The sequence below is a fragment of the Schistocerca gregaria genome, chromosome 2 (assembly GCF_023897955.1).
Source record: "Schistocerca gregaria isolate iqSchGreg1 chromosome 2, iqSchGreg1.2, whole genome shotgun sequence".
Lineage (NCBI taxonomy): Eukaryota > Metazoa > Arthropoda > Insecta > Orthoptera > Acrididae > Schistocerca > Schistocerca gregaria.
This window is the reverse complement of record NC_064921.1, coordinates 567,461,376-567,484,143: the sequence shown is the minus strand read 5'-3', so window position 1 is coordinate 567,484,143 and position 22,768 is coordinate 567,461,376. Positions and strand designations below refer to the sequence as shown.

General features: G+C 41.3%; 1 protein-coding gene across 1 annotated transcript in view; it reads left to right on the top strand.

Moving 5' to 3' along the window:
- Positions 1–22,768, top strand: part of LOC126332724 (esterase FE4-like) — a 70,380-nt gene that overhangs the window by 35,137 nt on the left and 12,475 nt on the right. The window contains exon 7 of the mRNA XM_049996630.1: positions 14,481–14,634. Coding sequence (XP_049852587.1) covers positions 14,481–14,634 — 154 coding nt within the window. The remainder of the gene's footprint in view (positions 1–14,480; positions 14,635–22,768) is intronic.

The window sequence follows — 22,768 nt, the reverse complement described above, 5'->3', positions numbered from 1 at the left end:
CATCAGCTGAATTAAAACGAGGGCCCGAACATACAGGTAAAATTTTCAGATATGTGAGTGGCTTGAAGATTTCTCAAGTAACAGAATCCAATACGTTATTCCAGAGAGCGATTGTTCATCAGCGGCAATAGTCTGGAGTGCTGCAGAGAATTGTGAAAGGATCGCTCTTGTTTTCTTTGTGCATAAAGGATTTGGCGGATAGAAGGATTAGCAGTCGGCAACAACTTACTTATGACAGTGCACTGTATGGCAAAGTGTTGCCACTGAATGATAAGGGTGGATACAGACTGACTGGCATAGATTTTCTATTTGTTTGATAAATACCGTGTTATGTTAAATGTAGAAAAACGTAGGCTATTTTATATGAGTAGGAAAAATAACCAAGTAATGTTCAAAACCGGTACTAATGGTGATCTGCTTGATAGGGTCACAATTAAATTTGCAGACGTGACGTAACGAAGCGGTATGAAACGATACGAGCATGTAAGGTCGCTAGTAGGAAAGGCAAATCGTCAACTTGGATTTATTGGGCGAATCCTAAGTGTAATTCATCTATGAAAGAGACCGCGTCTAGAACCGCTGTGTGACCCGTATTTGAGTAATGCTTGAGTGTTTCGATGCGCACCAGGTCGGGTTAAAGAAAGACATTGAAACAGTTCACAGGAGCGGTACTCGATTTATAGCTGGTAGGTTTACCGACGCGTGACTATTTCGGAAATGCTCCGTGAATTCAAGTACGAATCTCCGGATGGAAGACTTTTTCGGAAAACACTGTGAGATGGGTATGTTTCTGTGTGTAAGCTTTAGTCTCTCTCAGAGGCAGTTGCAGGGAAGCCTTGATGTATAGTGACATACATACAAAGAAAATCATGAACTGATTAATAACACTTCCTGGCTCAATGCCTCAAAAGTAGTTGCATGGCACACACTTTCACTGAGCGCAACGACAACCAAGGAGTCTGCATATTTCTGTACATCGTAGAACACTGTAAGTAAACATATTCACGGAAGCAACAGATATTACTAATTTATTTTAATTTGACGCTTGTAGCGATCCGCACAATACGATGGGGCTGTTCCCCCGAGTATGTATTCCATTATTCAGTGTGAATGTAATAGCGAAGCATCGGAATTCATTCAGCGACACTCCCACAGTTCTCGTACGCAAAATGAACATTATTATACGATAAAGTATTACCACATTTAACAGCCTAATGTCGTGCAACAGCAACGCACTTCGTCTTTCTCTGTTTCGTCATCCGACATCATTTAGCAAGCCGATTTTCTCTTTCTCACAAAACTTAGGATGGAGGAAACGTATATAAAAAAAAATGAAATGAATTCAGAAGTGATACAGTAACCAGCTACTCAGTGCTTGATAAGCTCTCTCCCTTTCTCACCACACGTCATTGCATGTGAAAAGGCGTGAGTGAACGTGTCACTAATCACAAAGTCACGACACTGCTCACGTCGAACGGAGTGTAAAACTTAGCACAGTAAAATAACGTATAATTGTCTTACTGGCAATCGTGTGCATCGTACAATTTATTCTCCAACACGCAGAAATAATTTCGTCAAAATAGTATGCTCCATTAAATATAACTCTATATCAGACACGTCTTAATGCTCCAAGCACACAAAGGGAAGGTAATGGCTGACTACCTTCCTAGAAGGAAGGCCCATGGATACTCAACGTCAAGGTTTGCGACTGGCTGTGACGACTCACAAAAGACAAGGTATCTGATGCACCGGTAATGCAAAGGATTTACGAAACATCGGAATCGGTATGTGTTGATGCTGGCTGGTTTAATATCTGAAATCTTGGAAGGGATAAAACAGGAGGCAATAAATTGAAAGAACTAATGGTACGCAGGTTAGAAGTCTTGTTACAGTTTAGAGAACCGGCGTTTGCGATTGAATGAATGACTACTACAATGCCACCAAGTAAGGTAAGAAAAGTCAGGGCCCGTACGGAGGCATATAGACAGTTGTTTTTCCCTCACTCAGTGTTTGAATGGGAAAGGAAAGGCAATGGCTTGTAAGAGTACATCGTACCATTCACCATGAGCCGTACGGTGGCTTGCGGCCTGTATACATACATGTAGATGAATCGATTTAAAACTGACAAGAAGCAGTATGTACAACACCTTGTCACCCGCTCCGGCCAAATAGAGGTGCAGGTCCTGGAAGAGCAGTAACAACGTTGTTCGGTTTTAAAATCGTGCAATAACGATTGCGAAGTTGCTGTTGTAACAACATGCAACATGCGTTCCGTGGCAACTTTGGTGCATGGGGTAACAGCAGTGGGTTGGCTGGCGAAGTGCCACAGTATTTATATCATTATATATCACTAAGGAATTTATTCATCAGCAATCCTGGGAAGTCCCTACCTTCTGCTCGTTATTCAAAGCTTTCTCTTGTTTATTGTCTTTTACGCACTCTGTCACTGTGCAGGTGCATTCCTCTTCTGTCTGCCGTGGACTGGTCTACTCTTAATTCATCACAGGCAACTTACTCACCGGTTCGTACATTTGTTTCCCTCTGACAAGCATCGCGACTTTCCTGGTCTTGCTCCTTCGGTAATAACTGAAGTCTTTCACAAACTTTCGAGGGCGCTTCAGTGGAAAGCTAAATATCTGCCCCTCTTCGCGGAACTCAGTCTGCCAGCTTCATTATACAATTCAAATGGGACTGCAACGTTATCCAACTTTAAATAATATTGCATTTATATATTGTTACCATTTGCATGTCACAAGTATGAGGTAATGACATCATTAATTAGATTTTCAATGTAAATGAACTATTATATTTTAGAAAAATATCCTTATTTCATAAAAAATAATTATTCTCAAAGAAAACAGTTGGGTCAGTCTTAACAATTAAAGGGGGCGCACAAAGGAATGGAACATTCATCTAAAACTTTGGCGTAAGGCTTACTGTTGACGAGAGGGAAACTTTTAGCCACGTGGAAAGCACCTTAGGAATAACTTGTGCCTGTGCACCATCTACAAGGCGTCCAGATAACTGTTCACGTAAAGCAGAGCTATATCACATATTGAGGGCTTTACGTTTAAGTTATTATATTTAATCCAGATATACACGTGTTGACTCTGAGACATTTTTCAAAGGTTGCGTGGTGCAGTACGAGCCCTAAATACTACTATACTAATGAAAGCAGGTCTCTTTACGGGAACTCTGGAAGCTCTGGTGTTCCGTTCAGTAAAAGATGGATTGTAGAGAAAGAGCCAGGGTCACGTGCAGTTGTACATAAGCGATCACTATGATAAAAGTGTTATTTACAGTAGTCTCTCCCCTAAGAGGAGAATGAGTGGATATATTATTAGATTAGTATGAAGCACGTTAAAGCTCTGAGAGCAGCAGGTTTCCAAATGAAACGAAGAGAAATAATTTTGAGAGAGAGAGAACCAACAGAAAGGGTAAGACGTAAGATTTCTGTGTTGTTCGCCTCACCGACATCTGGAAGACAGGCATCAATAGTATGAGCTGACGTTTGTAGACGAGAGTCACTCCGGGCGTGAATCATTTCAGAAGATACAAATGAATAAATGTGATAGGGAAGAGGGCAAGGCGGAACTGCTAAGGTAAGAGGTACAAAGCTTTAACACCACTGATTGACCTTAGTGTAAATGGTCATAAAATCACAGCCATCCTATATTCGTTGAGGAAGTGATGTTATTCCTATAGCCATGAATTTGTATGAACAGTTTCACGGGACAGGAGAGACACCTGTACTTCCAGTAAATACTCTCTAATTACAGCAACCAGTCGTAAAAGTCGTGCAGTTACCAGGTGAGCAATCGTAGGTTGTAAGACTTTAGAAAGATACTTTGATATGACTATTGTTATTGAATTTTTAACTGAGGATTTCGTCTTTGGTAATAGCAAGTTGACCCAAAACAGATGTATACTTTGGAAGATGTCAGTGTTAAGAATAAAGAATTAGAAACTAAACTTCCTGGCAGATTAAAACTGTCCTGGACCTACACTCGAACTCGGGATCTTGGCCTTTCGAGGAGAAGTGCGCTACCATCTGAGCTACCCAATAACGTCTCACGTCCGGTCCTCACGGCCTTAATTCGTCCAATACCTCGTCTCCTATCTTAAATAGGCAAAGGTCCCGAGTTCGTGTCTCAGTCAAGCACACAGTATTAACCTGCCAGTAACTTTCATTTCAGCTCATACTCCGCTGCAGAGTGAAAATTTTATTGTGGAAGCATCCCCCAGGCTGTGACTAAGCCATGTCTCCGCAATATCCTTTCTTCCAGGAGTTCTAGTTATGCAAGGTATGCGGGAGAGCTTTGAAGCTAGGTGACGAATTACTGGTGGAATTAAGGCTGTGAGGACGGGTCCTGAGTTGTGCGTAGGTAGCTCAGATGATAGAACACTTGCCGCGAAAGGCAGAGGTCCCGAGTTCGAGTACCGCGCCCACACACAGTTTCAATCTGCAGGAAGTTTCATTTTAGTGCACACTCCGCTGCAGAGTGAAAATTTCATTCAGGAATTAGAAATAAATTTGGTCATCTGGTACACATGATATGGAAGCAGGAAGGCTCACTCAGATTTGTTTTAGACGCCCAAGCTGGCAGTTACGTCTTTTTTGCCTCAGTAAGTTCAACTGCGCAACATGCAAGAACTTTTGAAGAAGTGTAATGGCACTTATTATGTTAATAGTTTGGGTACGGCTACCAGTTGATGGGAGCTAGATCAGGAAGAACTCAGCCGAATGTTTAGCAGTATACTTATAGAATGAACGATGTTAGCACTTCATCTTGTTGTCATTCGATTCCAACATTTTGGAAATTGTAAATTGGAAATTTGTGGTAAGGACTATGGAACGGAACTGCTGAGGTCATCGGTCCCTAGGCTTACGCACTACTTAATCTAACTTAAACTAACGAACGCTAAGGACACACACACACACCCATGCCCGAATGAGGACTCGCACCTCCGACGGGGGGGGCAACATTTTATCTATTGCATTTGTTCAAGTTTTGGACTATAATCTCGGAGAGAACGTGGTAGTCTACACAGATGATATTTTGACTGTTTTCAGTTAGTGGGAAGAGCATATAGATATGTTCGAAAAAATTCTGGCTGCATTTGCATCAGCTTAGACTCCTCTATCTGCAAACATCTCAATTCGGGAGAAAGAAGATACAATAATAATAAGGTTATGTCATTTCATCAGCAGCAAATGAAAAATATGCGAAGAAATTAGAAGCAGTTAGGAATTTTCCGGTGCCAACCTGGAAAAAACAACTTTGGTCATTTCTAGGTTTTTGTGGATTTTTCCAACACTTCATTGAAGGACACTGCTTGTCATCATGAGCATTTTTACAGTTCATAAAAATAATTACATTTGGATAGGGGGTAAAGAACAGCAGAAAGTATTTTAAGAGCTCAAGAATTAATTCTTAGAAGCTTCACTGTCGTAACTTCCCAGTCATAATTAAACATTTTATCCTGGGACAAACATAGGTGAATCTGGCATCAGGACATCTACATCTACATCTACATGACTACTCTGCAATTCACATTTAAGTGCTTGGCAGAGGGTTCATCGAACCACAATCATACTATCTCTCTACTATTCCACTCCCGAACAGCGAGCGGGAAAAACGAACACCTTAACCTTTCTGTTCGAGCTCTGATTTCTCTTATTTTATTTTGATGATCATTCCTACCTATTTAGGTTGCGCTCAACAAAATATTTTCGCATTCGGAAGAGAAAGTTGGTGACTGAAATTTCGTAAAAAGGTCTCGCCGCGACGAAAAACGTCTATGCTGTAATGACTTCCATCCCAACTCGTGTATCATATCTGCCACACTCTCTCCCCTATAACGCGATAATACAAAACGAGCTGCCCTTCTTTGCACCCTCTCGATGTCCTCCGTCAATCCCACCTGGTAAGGATCCCACACCGCGCAGCAATATTCTAACAGAGGACGAACGAGTGTAGTGTAAGCTGTCTCTTTAGTGGACTTGTTGCATCTTCTAAGTGTCCTGCCAATGAAACGCAACCTTTGGCTCGCCTTCCCGACAATATTATCTATGTGGTCCTTCCAACTGAAGTTGTTTGTAATTTTAACACCCAGGTACTTAGTTGAATTGACAGCCTTGAGAATTGTACTATTTATCGAGTAATCGAATTCCAACGGATTTCTTTTGGAACTCATGTGGATCATCTCACACTTTTCGTTATTTAGCGTCAACTGCCACCTGACACACCATACAGCAATCTTTTCTAAATCGCTTTGCAGCTGATACTGGTCTTCAGATGACCTTACTAGACGGTAAATTACAGCATCATCTGCGAACAACCTAAGAGAACTGCTCAGATTGTCACCCAGGTCATTTATATAGATCAGGAACAGTAGAGGTCCCAGGACGCTTCCCTGGGGAACACCTGATATCACTTCAGTTTTACTCGATGATTTGCCGTCTATTACTACGAACTGCGACCTTCCTGACAGGAAATCACGAATCCAGTCGCACAACTGAGACGATACCCCATAGCTCCGCAGCTTGATTAGAAGTCGCTTGTGAGGAACGGTGTCAAAAGCTTTCCGGAAATCTAGAAATACGGAATCAACTTGAGATCCCCTGTCGATAGCGGCCATTTCTTCGTGCGAATAAAGAGCTAGCTGCGTTGCACAAGAGCGATGTTTTCTGAAGCCATGCTGATTACGTGTCAATAGATCGTTCCCTTCGAGGTGATTCATAATGTTTGAATACAGTATATGCTCCAAAACCCTACTGCAAACCGACGTCAATGATATAGGTCTGTAGTTAAATGGATTACTCCTACTACCCTTCTTGAACACTGGTGCGACCTGCGCAATTTTCCAATCTGTAGGTACAGATCTATCGGTGAGCGAGCGGTTGTATATGAGTGCTAAGTAGGGAGCTATAGTATCAGCGTAATCTGAAAGGAACCTAATCGGTATACAATCTGGACCTGAAGACTTGCCCGTATCAAGCGATTTGAGTTGCTTCGCAACCCCTAAGGTATCTACTTCTAAGAAACTCATGCTAGCAGATGTTCGTGTTTCAAATTCTGGAATATTCCATTCGTCTTCCCTGGTGAAGGAATTTCGGAAAACTGCGTTCAATAACTCCGCTTTAGCGGCGCAGTCGTCGATAACAGTACCATCGGCACTGCGCAGCGAAGGTATTGACTGCGTCTTGCCGCTTGTGTACTTTACATACGACCAGAATTTCTTCGGATTTTCTACCAAATTTCGAGACAATGTTTCGTTGTGGAACCTATTAAAGGCATCTCGCATCGAAGTACGTGCCAAATTTCGCGCGTCTGTAAATTTTAGCCCATCTTCAGGATTTCGCGTTCTTCTGAACTTCGCATGCTTTTTCCGTTGCCTCTGCAACAGCGTTCGGACCTTTTTTGTGTACCACGGGGGATCCGTTCCATCTCTTACCAATTTATGAGGTATGAATATCTCAATTGCTGTTGCTACTATATCTTTGAATTTGAGCCACATCTCGTCTACATTCGCATAGTCAGTTCGGAAGGAATGGAAATTGTCTTTTAGGAAGGCTTCTAGTGGTACTTTATCCGCTTTTTTAAATAAAATTATTTTGCGTTTGTTTCTGATGGATTTGGAAGAAATGGTATTGAGCCTAGCTACAATGACCTTGTGATCACTAATCCCTGTATCAGTCATGATGCTCTCTATCAGCTCTGGATTGTTTGTGGCCAAGAGGTCAAGTGTGTTTTCGCAACCATTTACAATTCGCGTGGGTTCGTGGACTAACTGCTCGAAATAATTTTCGGAGAATGCATTTAGGACAATCTCGGAAGACGTTTTGTGCCTACCACCGGTTTTGAACAAGTATTTTTGCCAACATACCGAGGGTAGGTTGAAGTCCCCACCAACTATAACCGTATGAGTGGGGTATTTATTTGTTACGAGACTCAAACTTTCTCTGAACTGTTCCGCAACTGTATCATCGGAGTCTGGGGGTCGGTAGAAGGAGCCAATTATTAACTTAATTCGGCTGTTAAGTATAACCTCCACCCACACCAATTCGCACAGAGTATCTACTTCGACTTCACTACAAGATAAACCACTACTGACAGACACCAACACTCCACCACCAATTCTGCCTAATCTATCTTTCCTGAACACCGTCTGAGACTTCGTAAAAATTTCTGCAGAACTTATTTCAGGCTTTAGCCAGCTTTCTGTACCTATAACGATATCAGCTTCTGTGCTTTCTATTAGCGCTTGAAGCTCAGGGACTTTTCCAGCGCAACTACAACAATTTACAACTATAATTCCGACTGTTCCTTGTGAATTACTCACTGAAAGTGATACAGAAGAAACACACACGAGAACTTAACATCGAAATATAACAGAGAACAGATGAAATTTTAAAAAGATCAGAGCAATGTATCAAGGTAAGAGAGCGATTCGGCAAAACTAAGTTGTGTATCATGACTTTTTGTACCGCAAAACGGACTGAAACTTAAAAACGAGGAAACTTCGCATACCAAAACATCAAAACAGTTTTGCCTCACCCCAGTTCCCAGAAATCCTCAAGATAGATGTTGGCTGTGGATATTGTATCAGAGCCACAGTCCCTCTGACTGTTCGGAAATGTCACTAAACCCGCTCAAAGTTGTAAAAAACCGCGCACGAGCAGCATCTATTAGACGGAGGCGGTCCGCAGCCGATCAGCTCCAGTCATTTCACTAGGATGGAGGTACACGGTTCGTCTTGTCTGTAGTTCAACCATACCTAGACGTTCAATACCTCGGCTCTATCGCATCCGCATTGTTACTTTGTGACAGGAAGGCCTCTCGACAAGGGAAGTGTCCAGGCGTCTCGGAGTGTGCAAATGCGTGTTGTTCGGAAATGGAGGAGAGACAGACAGAAACTCCCGATGACACGCCTCGCTCAGGTTAGGTTAGGTTAGTGTTGTTTAACGTCCCGTCGATAACAAGGTCATTTGAGACGGAGCGCAAGCTCGGGTTAGGGGAGGATGGGGAAGGAACTCGGCCGTGCCCTTTCAAAGGAACCATCCCGGCATTTGCCTGAAACGATTTAGGGAAATCACGGAAAACCTTAATCAGGATGGCTGGAGACAGGATTAAACCATCGTCCTCTCGAATGGGAGGCCAGCGTGCTAACCACTGCGCCACCTCGCTCGGTCCTCGCCCCGGTCCCCAAGGGCTATTACTGCAGTGAATGACCGCTACCTACGGATTATGGGTTGGAGGAACCCTGATAGCAAATCCACCAAGTTGAATAATGCTTTTCGAGCAGCCACAGTACGTCGTGTTACGACTCAAACTGTGTGCATTAGGGTGCATGAGGAGCAACTTCACTCCCAACACCAATCGCTTGGTATATATTTGCAACCACGACACCATGCAGCGCGGCACAGTTGAGCCCAACAACATGCCAAATAGACGGCTCAGGATTATTTTCACGTACCCTTCATCGATGTGTGTCAACCAGACAATAGTCGGAGATGTGTTTGGAGGCAACCCGGTCTGGCTAAACGCCGTAGACACAATGTCCAGTGAGTGCAGAAAGGTGGAGACTCCCTGTTGTTTTGGGGTGGCATTATGTGGGGCGAACGTAGGCCGCTGGTGGTCATGAAAGTCGCCTTAATGTCTGTACGATACGTGAATGTCACCCTCCGACCGATAGTGCGACCATATCGTCAGCATATTGCCGAGGAATTTGTCTTCATGGACGACAATTCACGCCCCCATTGTGCACATCTTGTGAATGATTTCCTTCAGGATAAGGACATCGCTCGACTTAAGTAGCGAGCACATTCTCCATACATGAACTCTATAGAACATGCCTGGGATAGATTGAAAAGCGCTGTTTATGGACGACATGACTCACCAACCACTCTGAGGGATCTGAGCCGAATCGCCGATGGGGAGTGGGACGATCTGGACCAACAGTGCCTTGACGAACTTGTGGATAGTATGCCACAACGAATACAGGCATGCATGAATGCAATCGACGTGCTACTCGGTATTAGAGGTAGCGGTGTGAATAGAAATCTGGACCACCAGCTCTGAAGGTCCCGCTGTGGCTGGTACAACACGCAATGTGTGGTTTTCATGAGCAATAAAAAGGGCGACAATGATTTTTATGTTAATCTCTATTCCAGTTTTATGTACAGGTTCCGGAACACCCGAAACCGAGGTGATACAAACCTTTTTTATGTGTGTATTTTTGACCTGATTGTGTACAGGCCAGATTTGTAAAACTTTGTTGCAAGAAATGTTTACAATAGTTTCAACAAAATATGACCTTTGACAACATAGCTATATTGATGTGCCGCAAAAGAAAGTGATTTATGTCATTGTATTAGAGTGTCAGCAATGTAACATAATGGATTAAGGCATAATATTCTCCGACAAGCAATAGGCCAGCTCATTGCTTTGGATTTTTGGACCGCTTCCTGTATTTCCTAAAACTTTCTCATACATCTTAGAAGCAGATTCTTCCTGCTGAAAGAAGCTAGGTGTAAGATCATAATAAAGAAAACCTAAGAACGACTATTTGCTATATAATATTCACCTACAGAGTGTTTTGTCATATAACAGCCAGTAATTTGACATTTGTGCTTGGAAGTCATTCGTTGAAGAAAAGAATATCCTTCACATTGCTACTTCTACCTATCGTCCAATGTCTAATCGAGCTGCTGACCATATCATGTAACAATTAAGAAAACTTTTCCGCGAATACAGGTGAAAGAAACGTAAGGACTGATTTTGAAGAAGTAATGAATAGTTTATCAGACACAAGTACTAGTTTGCCACCTGCATAGTTTTACATGGCAAAAGCCAAAACAATATTTTGGAAGACAATGAAGAAGGAGGCTCTAACCAGAAAATTAAATCACTATCGCATATAAAAACCACTGTAATGAAAGGCGAAGTTTATGTGCGGATATGATCGAATTTCAAATTTTCAAAGAGACAGGATGAAATTAAGAAATTTTTGCATTGCTTCTTCGGACCATTTAGGATTAAAAAGATAGCCAATCCAAATTAAACTGAAGTGGAAATGCTTAATGATGAAAAATATGTTGGCTTTCATCACGTGGAAAACATTGTGATGTACCAACAACGTTTGGAAGAGACTGAAAGCGAATCAAGGTGTAACAACAACAAGAAAACCATTGTCTAAGTGGCAAGACCTATCCCTTTTATTGTGTTCTACTATCTGATCTGATCGGTCCAGTCTCAACAGCAGATCATAGGTCGGGGTCCAGTGCTAATTAGTGAAGCTACGCACAATGCGCGTGAGAATTATTAGCTATGAAAGCAAAGTCACTGAATACAACATGCAGAACGTATTTCCTAAACAACGTAGAACTTTACAGGGATTGGACATTTATTATTCACAACCCTATCTCAAACAATATCTCGGAGTTTACATTAACAATAGCCGGCCGGAGTGGCTGTGCGGTACCAGGCGCTACAGTCTGGAGCCGAGCGACCGCTACGGTCGCAGGTTCGAATGCTGCCTGGGGCATGGATGTTTGTGATGTCCTTAGGTTAGTTAGGTTTAATTAGTTCTAAGTTCTAGGTGACTGATGACCTCAGAAGTTACGTCGCATAGTGCTCAGAGCCATTTGAACCATTTTTACATTAACAATCGTCACTATTGTTTGAAAAGATCGAGAACTAAGTTAGAATATCAACCAGGTCATGACGCAATCCTATTACACAGAAAAGTAAACTCGCGTGGTAGGTATGCAGTGATTGCATGGCAGACAATTGACAGCGAATGAAGTTAAGCCTCTTAGTCGGCAGAGCGTCCATTTTGGCGGCCGCCTGACGAATAAACGACAGTTCCTATCTGTCCCGGGCATACTGCTGCAGCGATGTAATCTAACTATGAGCTGTGCTGGCTGCTGTTGAACCGTAACTAACTCGGGATGGCCCTTCATCAGCTGCAAAAGCGTGTAACAGACTGATCGAGTAACCTGGTAGATTAATGAACTCGTCAGTGCCAGTGACCAGTATATAAGCATTTTTGTTTTATGGAGTCTTCATGTGTTGCACAAGTGTTCAGAGATCGAAAAATATGTTTTGTAAGATACTGATGTGTTGTGTTTTTCTCCTTGTTTATGGACGTGATTAACAGTGTGGTCAGAAGCTGTTTGGTCGCTGATTATACGTCACGACAATGGCCTCATCGGTGTCGTTCCCATAGAAAAAGCAAAATCACTACAGACGAAATTTGTCGTTTTCCTGCTGTCAACGCTTCGTGTACGCATTTGGTCTCTACGTGAGAGATGTATACGTCATACAGATCATAGTATTCACCATTCATCTGCTTTGGCACGTAGTGCTAAGCGTGTATGGCAATAGTACCAGCCGCCAATACACACACGGACGCTACCATCAGAAAAATACCTACATATAGTCGTGTTGCCATCAGCAGAGGCTCAATGATCTTGCAGTTTGGTCCCTTCCACAATCCTTTTTAAACCAGCCAACCAACCATCAGCAGGACCAGAGCGGGTCTGCCTGCCTGCTAGAGTCTGCTTGTACTCCATTCTTTGGCAGTAGTACAAACTGCCACAGCTACTAGGAGAGACGCTGCTCATATTTGAACACCAGTGCACTGTCCTCAGCTGGTTCTCTTGCATGTTGTCAGCCACAAATTCCCATTTTATTTTCGTTCAACGTGAATATCCTAGTAAAATTTGTTTAATACAAAAGTGCATATCAGTTATCATTTCACAGGAAACAAATAACACCTCCTTCTACATTCCTTTTGCAATATCATATTGCCCCATTAGAGGAGCCAGTGGACACTTTGAAAATCATCGCACGTGATATATTTAAGATGCATTTGGGTCCATGAATTAAAAAAAGATCAGAAAAAAAGGAAAAAGTGACACAGATTATTCCAATGTTTTATTAGTGAATAATCTACGCGTATGTGCGTCTTTATGCCGCGGTTAAGTAAATAAAATTAAAAAAACGGTGTACACTAATGTCTTTTAAGTGTAGTGCAACGATGAAAACAGGCGCCATGAAGATACTGGATTAACTTCCTAACGTATTTATGCAAGAGATTACTGTACCCTACGTACAACTTATCACAATGGACCCCACCTTTGACAGCTATCTTTAATGTGTGATTTCCATTGGTACATCCCGCACTGAATATCTTGTGACTTTTTATTACATGCCTATTGTAATGTGTGTTATATAGGATGATTCCTTCTTTAATGACACCAAACATTATTACTATCATTTATGATGAACGTATTTTGTTTAGCATTTATAAGTTACAGTACAGTTAATGAAGGAGGCCTTATGATTTTAAATGTTTTGTTTCTGTGTCAGTAAACTCTAATGTAAACATATATTTCTTTACAGTGTTGTCACCTAATCACCTATGGGTGTTTAATTTTAATATAGAGTAAGTTTATGACATAATTCTGATGGAGATGTGGCTTTTAGATTAAGTAAAATGAAAGGTTTATTTCTTTCATGCCTTGGTTTCCCATTTTGGTTGATATGAATACTGGAAACACACATGATTCAGTCACACATTCAAATTTTGGTAAAAAAGTATAAACTTGTAGCAGGTACTTAGCTACTCCTGTAGATCTGTATTTTCTGTTACGGGGCATCTGGAGCTAATTCGCGTCCTTTTCAGTGATTACATATTTGATTGAAATTGTTGGACTTAATTCTCACTTTCTCTTATTAATTTCACATCGATGTTTTTGATAAAAAGCAATTTCCAGCATATAAATTGTTTTCATTTTTCAGCGCTGGTCGGCATCGACCTCCGCGCCACTGGAAGAATAAGTTAACGAATATATAGATACTAGATATTCATAAATAACGTCTGAAATGGAGATGTAGTCCATGCTCCTCTCACGTCTAACACTGGCTTTCAACAAACAACAAAATATCAAATGCAGTTTTTGAGTTGGATGTATTTCCTTATAAATAGTATGTATACAGTGTTATATCTACCTGTTTTGCACGAGTACAATGAAATGTTCTGCATATCCATCCTAGTAGTAAACTTCATGTTTGTTTGACCTTTGTTGCACGCCATTGTCATTGTGTTGCAACTTTAGTGGCCAGCAGTATAGACACAGCACACGTATTTTGGAGGGCATCCACTGAGATCCCTGTACGGTCTCCTAGATTTGCGTTTTCTTTGGTTAACATCCTTCCCTGATCAATACCTGTGCGCCGTCTCCAATAATCTATTTGTCGACGCTAATATTCCTTTATTTGCTATGGTTTTGAGGTGTATAGGATAGTGGTTACTCCTACCTTTCTGCATGATAAACTGAAATTTCCTTCATCCCTCTACATGAAAAGTAGTCTCGTTCCAAAACGAAAACAACTGAGATTTGAGTTATGTCGTGTAATAAAATTGCTATTTACAGCTCACACTATGAATAATATTACTCTTTAATTTAGATGAAGGGTGACCTCTGGTTCGTGTACCCTACGCTCAGAGCAGCGAAGAAACTGTCCACAACTCCACCCTCGAAGCCCATTTACGTGTACGTCTTCGACGTTGATGGACGACTGAACGTGTACAAGACGCTATTGCGCTTGCAGCAGTATAAAGGTGAGACATATTTTGAGTGGAATGAAGTTGTTGTTATCTACTATTTACAAACATATGAACTTACGAACACGCTAAATGTATTATACTAAATGTGTTGTTTGCTGTCTGTGGATCTCAGACTATGAATGCAGTGGTTTCCATTGCCTACTGCATCCTCACGCTGTTGATCATTGCTGATTCTTCCACCTTTAGGGGCAGTTTCCCACCCCAAGGGCAAGAGAGTGCCCTGAACCTCTGTTCGCTCCTCCGATCTCTTTGACAAGGCAGTTGGCAGAAAGAGGTTGACTTCTTATGCCGAAAGTCTTCGGCCACCGATGTTTAGTGTTAATCAGAATTTAAGCAGTAGTGGGTTTCAAACCCGTGACTAAGGGCGTTTTGACTACTAATCAAAGACGCTAGACTTCCTAAGATAGAAAAATTCTGCATTTTAGAACATAACTCTGCCATCTCTCAATGTAAGATATGTAGGTTGCTACATACCGCAATATAAAGGACATTAGGATTTTAAGTGCTGTTGGTAAATGAGGACAGTGTAATAAATAATGTTACATCATTATTTTATTTCATTTGCAGATTAATAATTATAGTTATTATGGGTAATACGTTTTTAGGTTCGTTAGCACGTCCAAGTACATGTGCCACAAGAAAGCCACTAATGTTTATTTTCTTCTGGGCAGAAGATCCACTATCGAAGCAAGAACTAAAAATGAAAAGTATGTACTGACATACGTAGTCCACTTGGTGACTCAGTTACGACAGTTTAAAAACATCAGGTACTAAACTACGTTATGTATTTGCTGAAATACAGACGCAGAGAAAAAACAGTTAACCCCTGAAGTGGGCACAATGTCTGTACCAATACCCCTATAACCCTTTATATCAAAATGTAGGCTTGATTTGTCCATGCATCCCACTATAACTCTGCAACTCACCCTTGCAACAACATGGATGATATTTGCTATGGTAGCCCCCCATTCTCTTTCATGAAGATGACTGGTCTTGAACTGCATGGACTTTATTCAAAGATATGGGGGTGTAAAAAGAGGGCATTATACAAATAAACTTCTTATAGAAATTCGCTGGAGCAGTTAGGAATCGAGGGCCGAAGTGTCGAAGACTGGCCAAAATGTTTCTTCTAGAAAGTTTGAGAATGTTGTAGAACGTTATGAAATCGTATCGGGTTATCAGCCGAGTGACGTCGTCATCTTGTCGCAACGTGTCAATGGCTTCCATAGTCATCATCTGCAGGCGAAGATAATTGGTACTAAATCCATTGAAACGTTGCGACAAGACGACAAAGCCACTCGGATGATAACCCGGAAGGATTTCGTGGTGAAATACGTCGAAAAATCCTGCAATCACATATTGGAGAAAACTATAGTGTAATCGAGAATGTTATAAAATCTTCGAGAAAGTTCTACAATTGTGTAGAATTTTCCAGAATGTTCTATAATTTTCAGAAATGTTTGACAATAATCGAGAATGTTCGAAGAATTACCTCAAGAACATTCTCGAACGTTCTATTATCTTATTTTGATTGGGGCATGTTTCAGAACAAAAGAGTATACGCAAGTTATAGTTGTTGTTAGAAAGGTGTGGGCAAGTGCTTCCCTGCGGGAGATTGGTGGAGGTGCAAATGGTGTAGACATATAAAACACCTTGTAATCAATCGTGAACAAATGTAGATCCGCAGCAGACAAACAGTAGGCAGTAGGTGATGATAGTCTGACTTAAACACTATGGCACAAACTCGCCTACGTTGGTAGTCGTTCTTCGAGGACTGAAGCTTACAGCTTTCTACTATTCCTTCATTGTGACAGGCTATGTCAGGATGATGAAACAGTGGAGTGCCAGTTGGTGGTGAGAGACAGACCAGTTCACCCTAAAAGGACTACCCTGGATGTTAAACAAACATGGACCTGCTATGCTGAGGAGCAACTAGTGCTAATGGCGATATCTCTACTTCTCAGACCATCTGGCACAATGGACCAGCTGGTTGCCAGCAGCTCAGGCTGTTGGTGGTTCTCATACTGAAGATGGCGGTGGTGACTGCACCACAAGGGTGGCACTGGCCGTCACAGGCTGGAAGTCACACTGCAGCACTCATATTAATAATCATATTATTCCTAACGATTTGATGATGACGACGTTGTTCTCACAGGAGTTTAAATATATTGACCTTCCATGACTACAAGTAGTCATGCTTCTGGGTCTAGTCAAAACATCTCAAACGGGGCCAGGGTTCTAGTCCTCAGTGTCATCGCTGGGAAAGAGGGCGACGTGAAAGTGGTCGAAGAGTGAAAGGTCGCTACATAGATAGGTCTCCATCTGCGGCTGCTGGCAGTATTGTGGCCTGGTTATAGCTCTGGACTTTGGCCGTGTTTTCTGCCATTGCATTTCTCCCCCCTTAGATGAATGTCGTTCACTACATGAGTATTTAAGAGTCTATCTGGAACAGATATAGATCAACCTTTTTTCTACACTGTATATTCTACTGCACGAATTCAGAATACTTACTGCATAACTTTACCTCTTGGCGTATTCTTCTCCCTTTTTTATATTTCATTATGTGCAGTATCTCACTTTTTGTGGTTCAAATACGGATTTTCTTAGTCCTTACTCTATTCATTCTATTTCGCTACTTTCCTTCATTTACTGACTTACTTTTTCTCTGGTGCCAACGCTACTGCTATGAACGCACAAGTTAAAGGAAGGTAAGGATAGGTTTTGGGCAGATCTACATCTCACGTGGCAGTACACAGCACTTATTATTAGAATTAATTAAACAAATACTATTTTTCGCCTTGCTTCACAAATTTTATTATGGTTGCTGCACAATCTAGGTTTAGGATTGTGAGTCCATTTTCTAGTACATTACCGATTATGAATATTATGTGAATTCTGCGAAAGTTTCTATGGCAATGAGTCGGTGTTGATGTTCGGTTCGATATTTTTTCACGTTTCCGAGCAGATGTTCCATCACCATACGATAATTTTGTGTGGCTATCAACTGATCCAGAGACGGGTGAGGCCTGGCATGTCATTTAAGTAAGTCAGGTTACCCTTAGTTAGGATCTAGAAGGGTACGCCTGGCAGGTAGATTAATACTTTGTGCATTCGATTCTAGTTCTGATGATGGCGGAGGGTAACTGGCAAGAAGATCCTGAAGTATCGCATCGTGTATCCGATATGAACAACTTTTGCCCGTGAAGTACAATTTGTTCGTGCACTGTCGATATGGTCTTCCTTATAGTGGGTTGCAAATGACAGCCACCGGTTTTGGTACAGAAAATAGCCATTGCGACCATATCATTTGAAAGAATTTCGATTCACAGGCAGTGAGCTCACCAGGACACACGATCGGCAGCTTCTCGGAGCACAACAGTCTATTAGCAAGACTCAGAGACTGTGTGTACGTATTTTGTGGATCAGACAGTTACTTAACCAGTTCGACAACGCAGTAATTCGGTGATGGAGAATATTATTTCCAGAATTCTCCATGATCTCATTGACTAAATTGACGTAGCAAACATTAAAATTATACCTAACGCTAAATTGTGTACATACTAGCTCCCACTCTTATATACTGCCACATGTTGCAAGGCTTCACGACTACATTAGCACAAATCACATAGTTTACGAAAAACAAACTCACAACACCATGAAGCTTGTACATTTCACTTAGAAAGTAAATTAGGCACACGAAGATACCACTAACATTGCAAATGAAAATTTAAAAACAAAGTTCCTGTTAACTATTGCCAAACAAAGATTGTCTCCTTTCCGAAAAGCCATCTCCTGGTGTGAAGGCATATGGATATGTCGTAACAAGGGAGTACATAATGCTTCACTTGCCTACCCTGCCTTCTCGCCTTTTCTCCAGCCACTTCCGTTCCCCCTCCGGAAAACACTGCCAGTACCTGAGGCAGTATTTTCGGATCACCCTGGAAAAGATGCACCACTGTGCTTTGAGTCGGAAGTTGTAGTTTGACGTTAGCTGGAAACGTCATCTCGACTAACCGAAATTTCCCTGTTAAAGAAAAAGGAAATTTTTAGTTTTTTTCTTTCGGCGCATAAGGATTTGACAGTGCTTAAGGAACATCACCTTTCTGTTTTGCGAGCCTTCCTGCCATTCATCATTTTAATCTGTTGCTAGAGGCCTTTTAGTATTTTAGACGGAGGATAAAAAACCTCATGTGGATCTTCGAGCTATATGTGGATACTAAATATGGTAGCAGATGTTCTACCTACATTTTATGTAATAATTTTTCATTTTTCCTATCGTTTAGTATGGTCGTTTAGTATGGTCTTTCAGTTATTCTGTTTGTTTGTGTGTGTCGTGCGCTAGTTCATAATTTCTTTATGCTTAGAAGTCGATACAGTTGATTCAGTAACATAAAGTTAGTGTCTTGGTCTGTTGTCTCCAGCATTTCGAATTTCAGTATCCATTGATCAAGCATACTAAGTGCCACCGTGACTGCCTGTTGGTCTTGTATAGCGACCATGGCAAAAAGGGTGAGAAATGATGAATTATAATTAAAACATATCGATTCCTTGCTGGCGTTAGTACCAGAGATCAAGAGTGCCCCACTTCTCACAGCACGCGATAATGGTGGATGGCAAGAATGACCGCTACTGGTTCACAGGAACCTTGTTGGTGTGTGTCAGGATGGACTCGGTTTCTAGGTGGGTGACTTGTGTTCTTTTGATGACTTGGGAGACGGATGTTGAATTGTGGGGAGTGGCAGATACACAAACTGTGAGCAGAAACAGTTCTTTATGAATCCATTAAATCTGAACAGTAACTCGATGTTTCCATATCGACTCAATATTTCCACTCATAGCGGCAGGCAATATAATCGAAGCAAACAGCCCACAACATAAATGTCATTGCTGTCAAGGCAAGTGCTGAGTCAGCCATGGTGTCCAGAGTGCTGGAAACGTCTCTGCTGCAACCAGAAGGCAACCAGCACCGTCTTCTAACTTTGCGACTAGTCATAACATCTTCCAGATTCAAACTCTGACATGTCTGGGGAACGCAACGGGCAGCTGGTGGTTTCGCAGCACAGAGATGGCTGGCCATCCATTCAGGCCTCAGAACAAGAGACAGCGGCCCCATAGAGATGGCGCCAGAGCGTTGGCTGCTAGGGCCTGAGATTTCAGACAGGGATTGCTGGGCGGGCCTGATGGCCGTGTGGTTCTAGGCGCTACAGTCTGGAGCCGAGCGACCGCTACTGCCGCAGGTTCGAATCCTGCCTCGGGCATGGATTTGTGTGATGTTCTTAGGTTAGTTAGGTTTAATTACTTCTACGTTCTAGGCCACTGATGACCTCAGAAGTCAAGTCGCATAGTGCTCAGAGCCATTTGAGCCATTTGGGTTGCTTGTTTCGAGCCCAGTTGCGGCGTTAGCGACAGTAACAATTGTGCGTCCAACACAAACGTTGTTGAGCAGCGTTACCCAACTGGTCGATCTTAGTGTCGTGCTGAAATGGAGGCTTTAAATGCAGAAGCCCAATGCTTAGGGCTTAAATTCCTAGATTCTAGGTCGTGTGGTAGCGTTCTCGCTTCACGTGCCCGGGTTTCCGGGTTCGATTCCCGGCGGGGTCAGGGATTTTCTCTGCCTCGTGATGGCTGGGTGTTGTGTGTTGTCCTTAGGTTGGTTAGGTTTAAGTAGTTCTAAGTTCTAGGAGACTGATGACAATAGATGCTAAGTCCCATAGTGCTCAGAGCCATATCCTAGATTCTAAACAAATATTTGGAACAGGTTGGGTGACCGATGTCTGGCAGCTGTCTCTTGTTAGTGGCTCAAACTGCAGAAGCTTCCTGAAAGTTGGCCACTGTGCCAGGATATTATACTGGGAAGCAGTGGTACAAAAGTGACCCTGCTGCTGATGTTTCTGAACAGCTAGTAAATTGGCTGGTAGCATTCTAAGACGCTGAGCATGATCTGTATTGTACTCCAGTACGAACAGGCGATGGAGAAAATCAAATGAGTGACACAAGGAGAAGTGATAGTGAGGGAAACTGAAATAAACTAAAGTAAAACGAAATTTTTGGGCCAGTGGGCAGTGTATTAGTGGAATATTAATGTGATATCTAATATTAACATTTAACAGAATGCCGAAACATAAAAGAAGAGAAGAAAGGAACAGAATCTCTCAGGTCTGTGATGCTAAGAAGTTCAATCGAGGAAAGCCAAGAATGTGATGTGTGATTGGGGAATTGGATTAGCACTATTTTAAGTGTCTCCACAAAAATTATTTCCTTACATGACTGGAGAAGCTTTGGAATCAAAATATTTTCTACAAAATACACGAGCGCACAATGCTTGCTTCCAGATGATATCATCTGGTGCTACTTTCTGAGCTGTGAGGAACATCAGTTCAATCTTCTGTTTTTGATTAAATTACAAGAACAGGGTCATTGTTACCACTTCCAAACAAACCCTATAACTTTCTGAATTATATTGTATTGGTGTTGAACAAACGGAAGTCGATCAACGTTAGGCAAATATAAGAATACTGAGATAGGAAATAGTTGATGAAATGAAGAGAATTGCACAGTACGAACGTCGATTCAGTGTATCTCTAATCGACGAAATTGCCATGGTTTTTGTGAAGGCAAGTGCACACGTGATAATTACTCGCCGAAAAAGAGGAGGATTACATCGTCCTTACGGGCCAATAGCTGCTTATTTTTCTAATAGAAGAACATAGTTTCCATTTAAATATTATACATACGAACCCATACAGAAGCAAAAAATGATAGGGAAGTAACTTCGAATAAAATTTATCTATATCACGTAAAGATTAGAGATAACAAGGGATAAAAACATATTAACGATTCCTGTCATGTATTTCAATAGTTTAGGTTTTATCTGTAAGCAAAATTAGAGGAAAACAAATGGTATTGATAAGTCATAACCAAAAGACACTGTATGCTCAAGACTAGTCATCCGAGACATGAAATCGTGAATGATGGCAATATGGACGATTTTGGAAAACTGATGGTTTGATCATGAACTTACATAGGAAGTCGACGACAAATGCGCTAATACACAAAAGGTGCAATGATCTACGTAAGGAAAGACAATCGCTCAGATTTATTCATAAAATTCACTTGCAATTCAATATGGCTCGATGACAAAGAAAATATATTTTATGAATGGTCTGCAATAGACCATCACGACACAATACCTCTAGTTTTGGACAGAAACAAATGAGTTTGATAACTGCCATTAAAAAGCATATTTTTTTTTAATCACTAGATGTTGTATGTACACGATCAAATGGCAGAAACCAGGAATATGTTATTAAAAATAATAATTTTGTTACATGAAAATATCTGTCAACATCAAACTGATTAAGTAGTTACATTTAAATTTCTGAATCCGAAAGAGGATCCAGAAATGTCCAGTATAGTAGTGAAAAATATGATTCATGATCCATGCAGAAGATTAAATATGAATTCAGTATGTGTGAATGAAGGCAGTCCTCATAGAGCTAGCCAATATCATGTTTAAATTAGACATAAACACGCGAAGTTAGATGTCCTGAATAGACCCACACTGGTTGAGCAAGAAGTCTATTTATTTATTTAACCTGACGTGTTTATCACCATCAGGCCCTCTCTTACACTGGGAGAGGGTTTGACACATACAGCAACTCTTTTCCATCATAGCTGCCTAAGAAATAACGATTTTAATGTGACAAATAGTAAAGTTATTTCAATGTATATAGTGAGAATGTGAGTAAGTAGTAATTAGAATGAACTAATGAAGTTAACGTAGGCAGCACTAGTACTAACTTTGCTTCTGCCACTAGTAATGTCAATAATAAAAGTTATAATAATAATAATGGCAATAATAGCGGCAACAATAGTATTAGTGGAGGAACAAAAAAAATTATAGGTGTACGAAATAGATGTTTTCTGATGTCGCGTTTTCTAAGGGAAAAGAATTTAAGGAGACTGCATCAGCTAAGAATGCTGGGAAATGAGGAAGGTCTTGTTGAAAAGAGCTACAGGGACAACGGTAGTCATCATTTCTCAGTTAGTAATAATGTCATAAACTGACTGCCAATGCTGTAGATATAATTCTAATGTAGTGTGGCAGGTTATTCCAGCCACTGAGGAC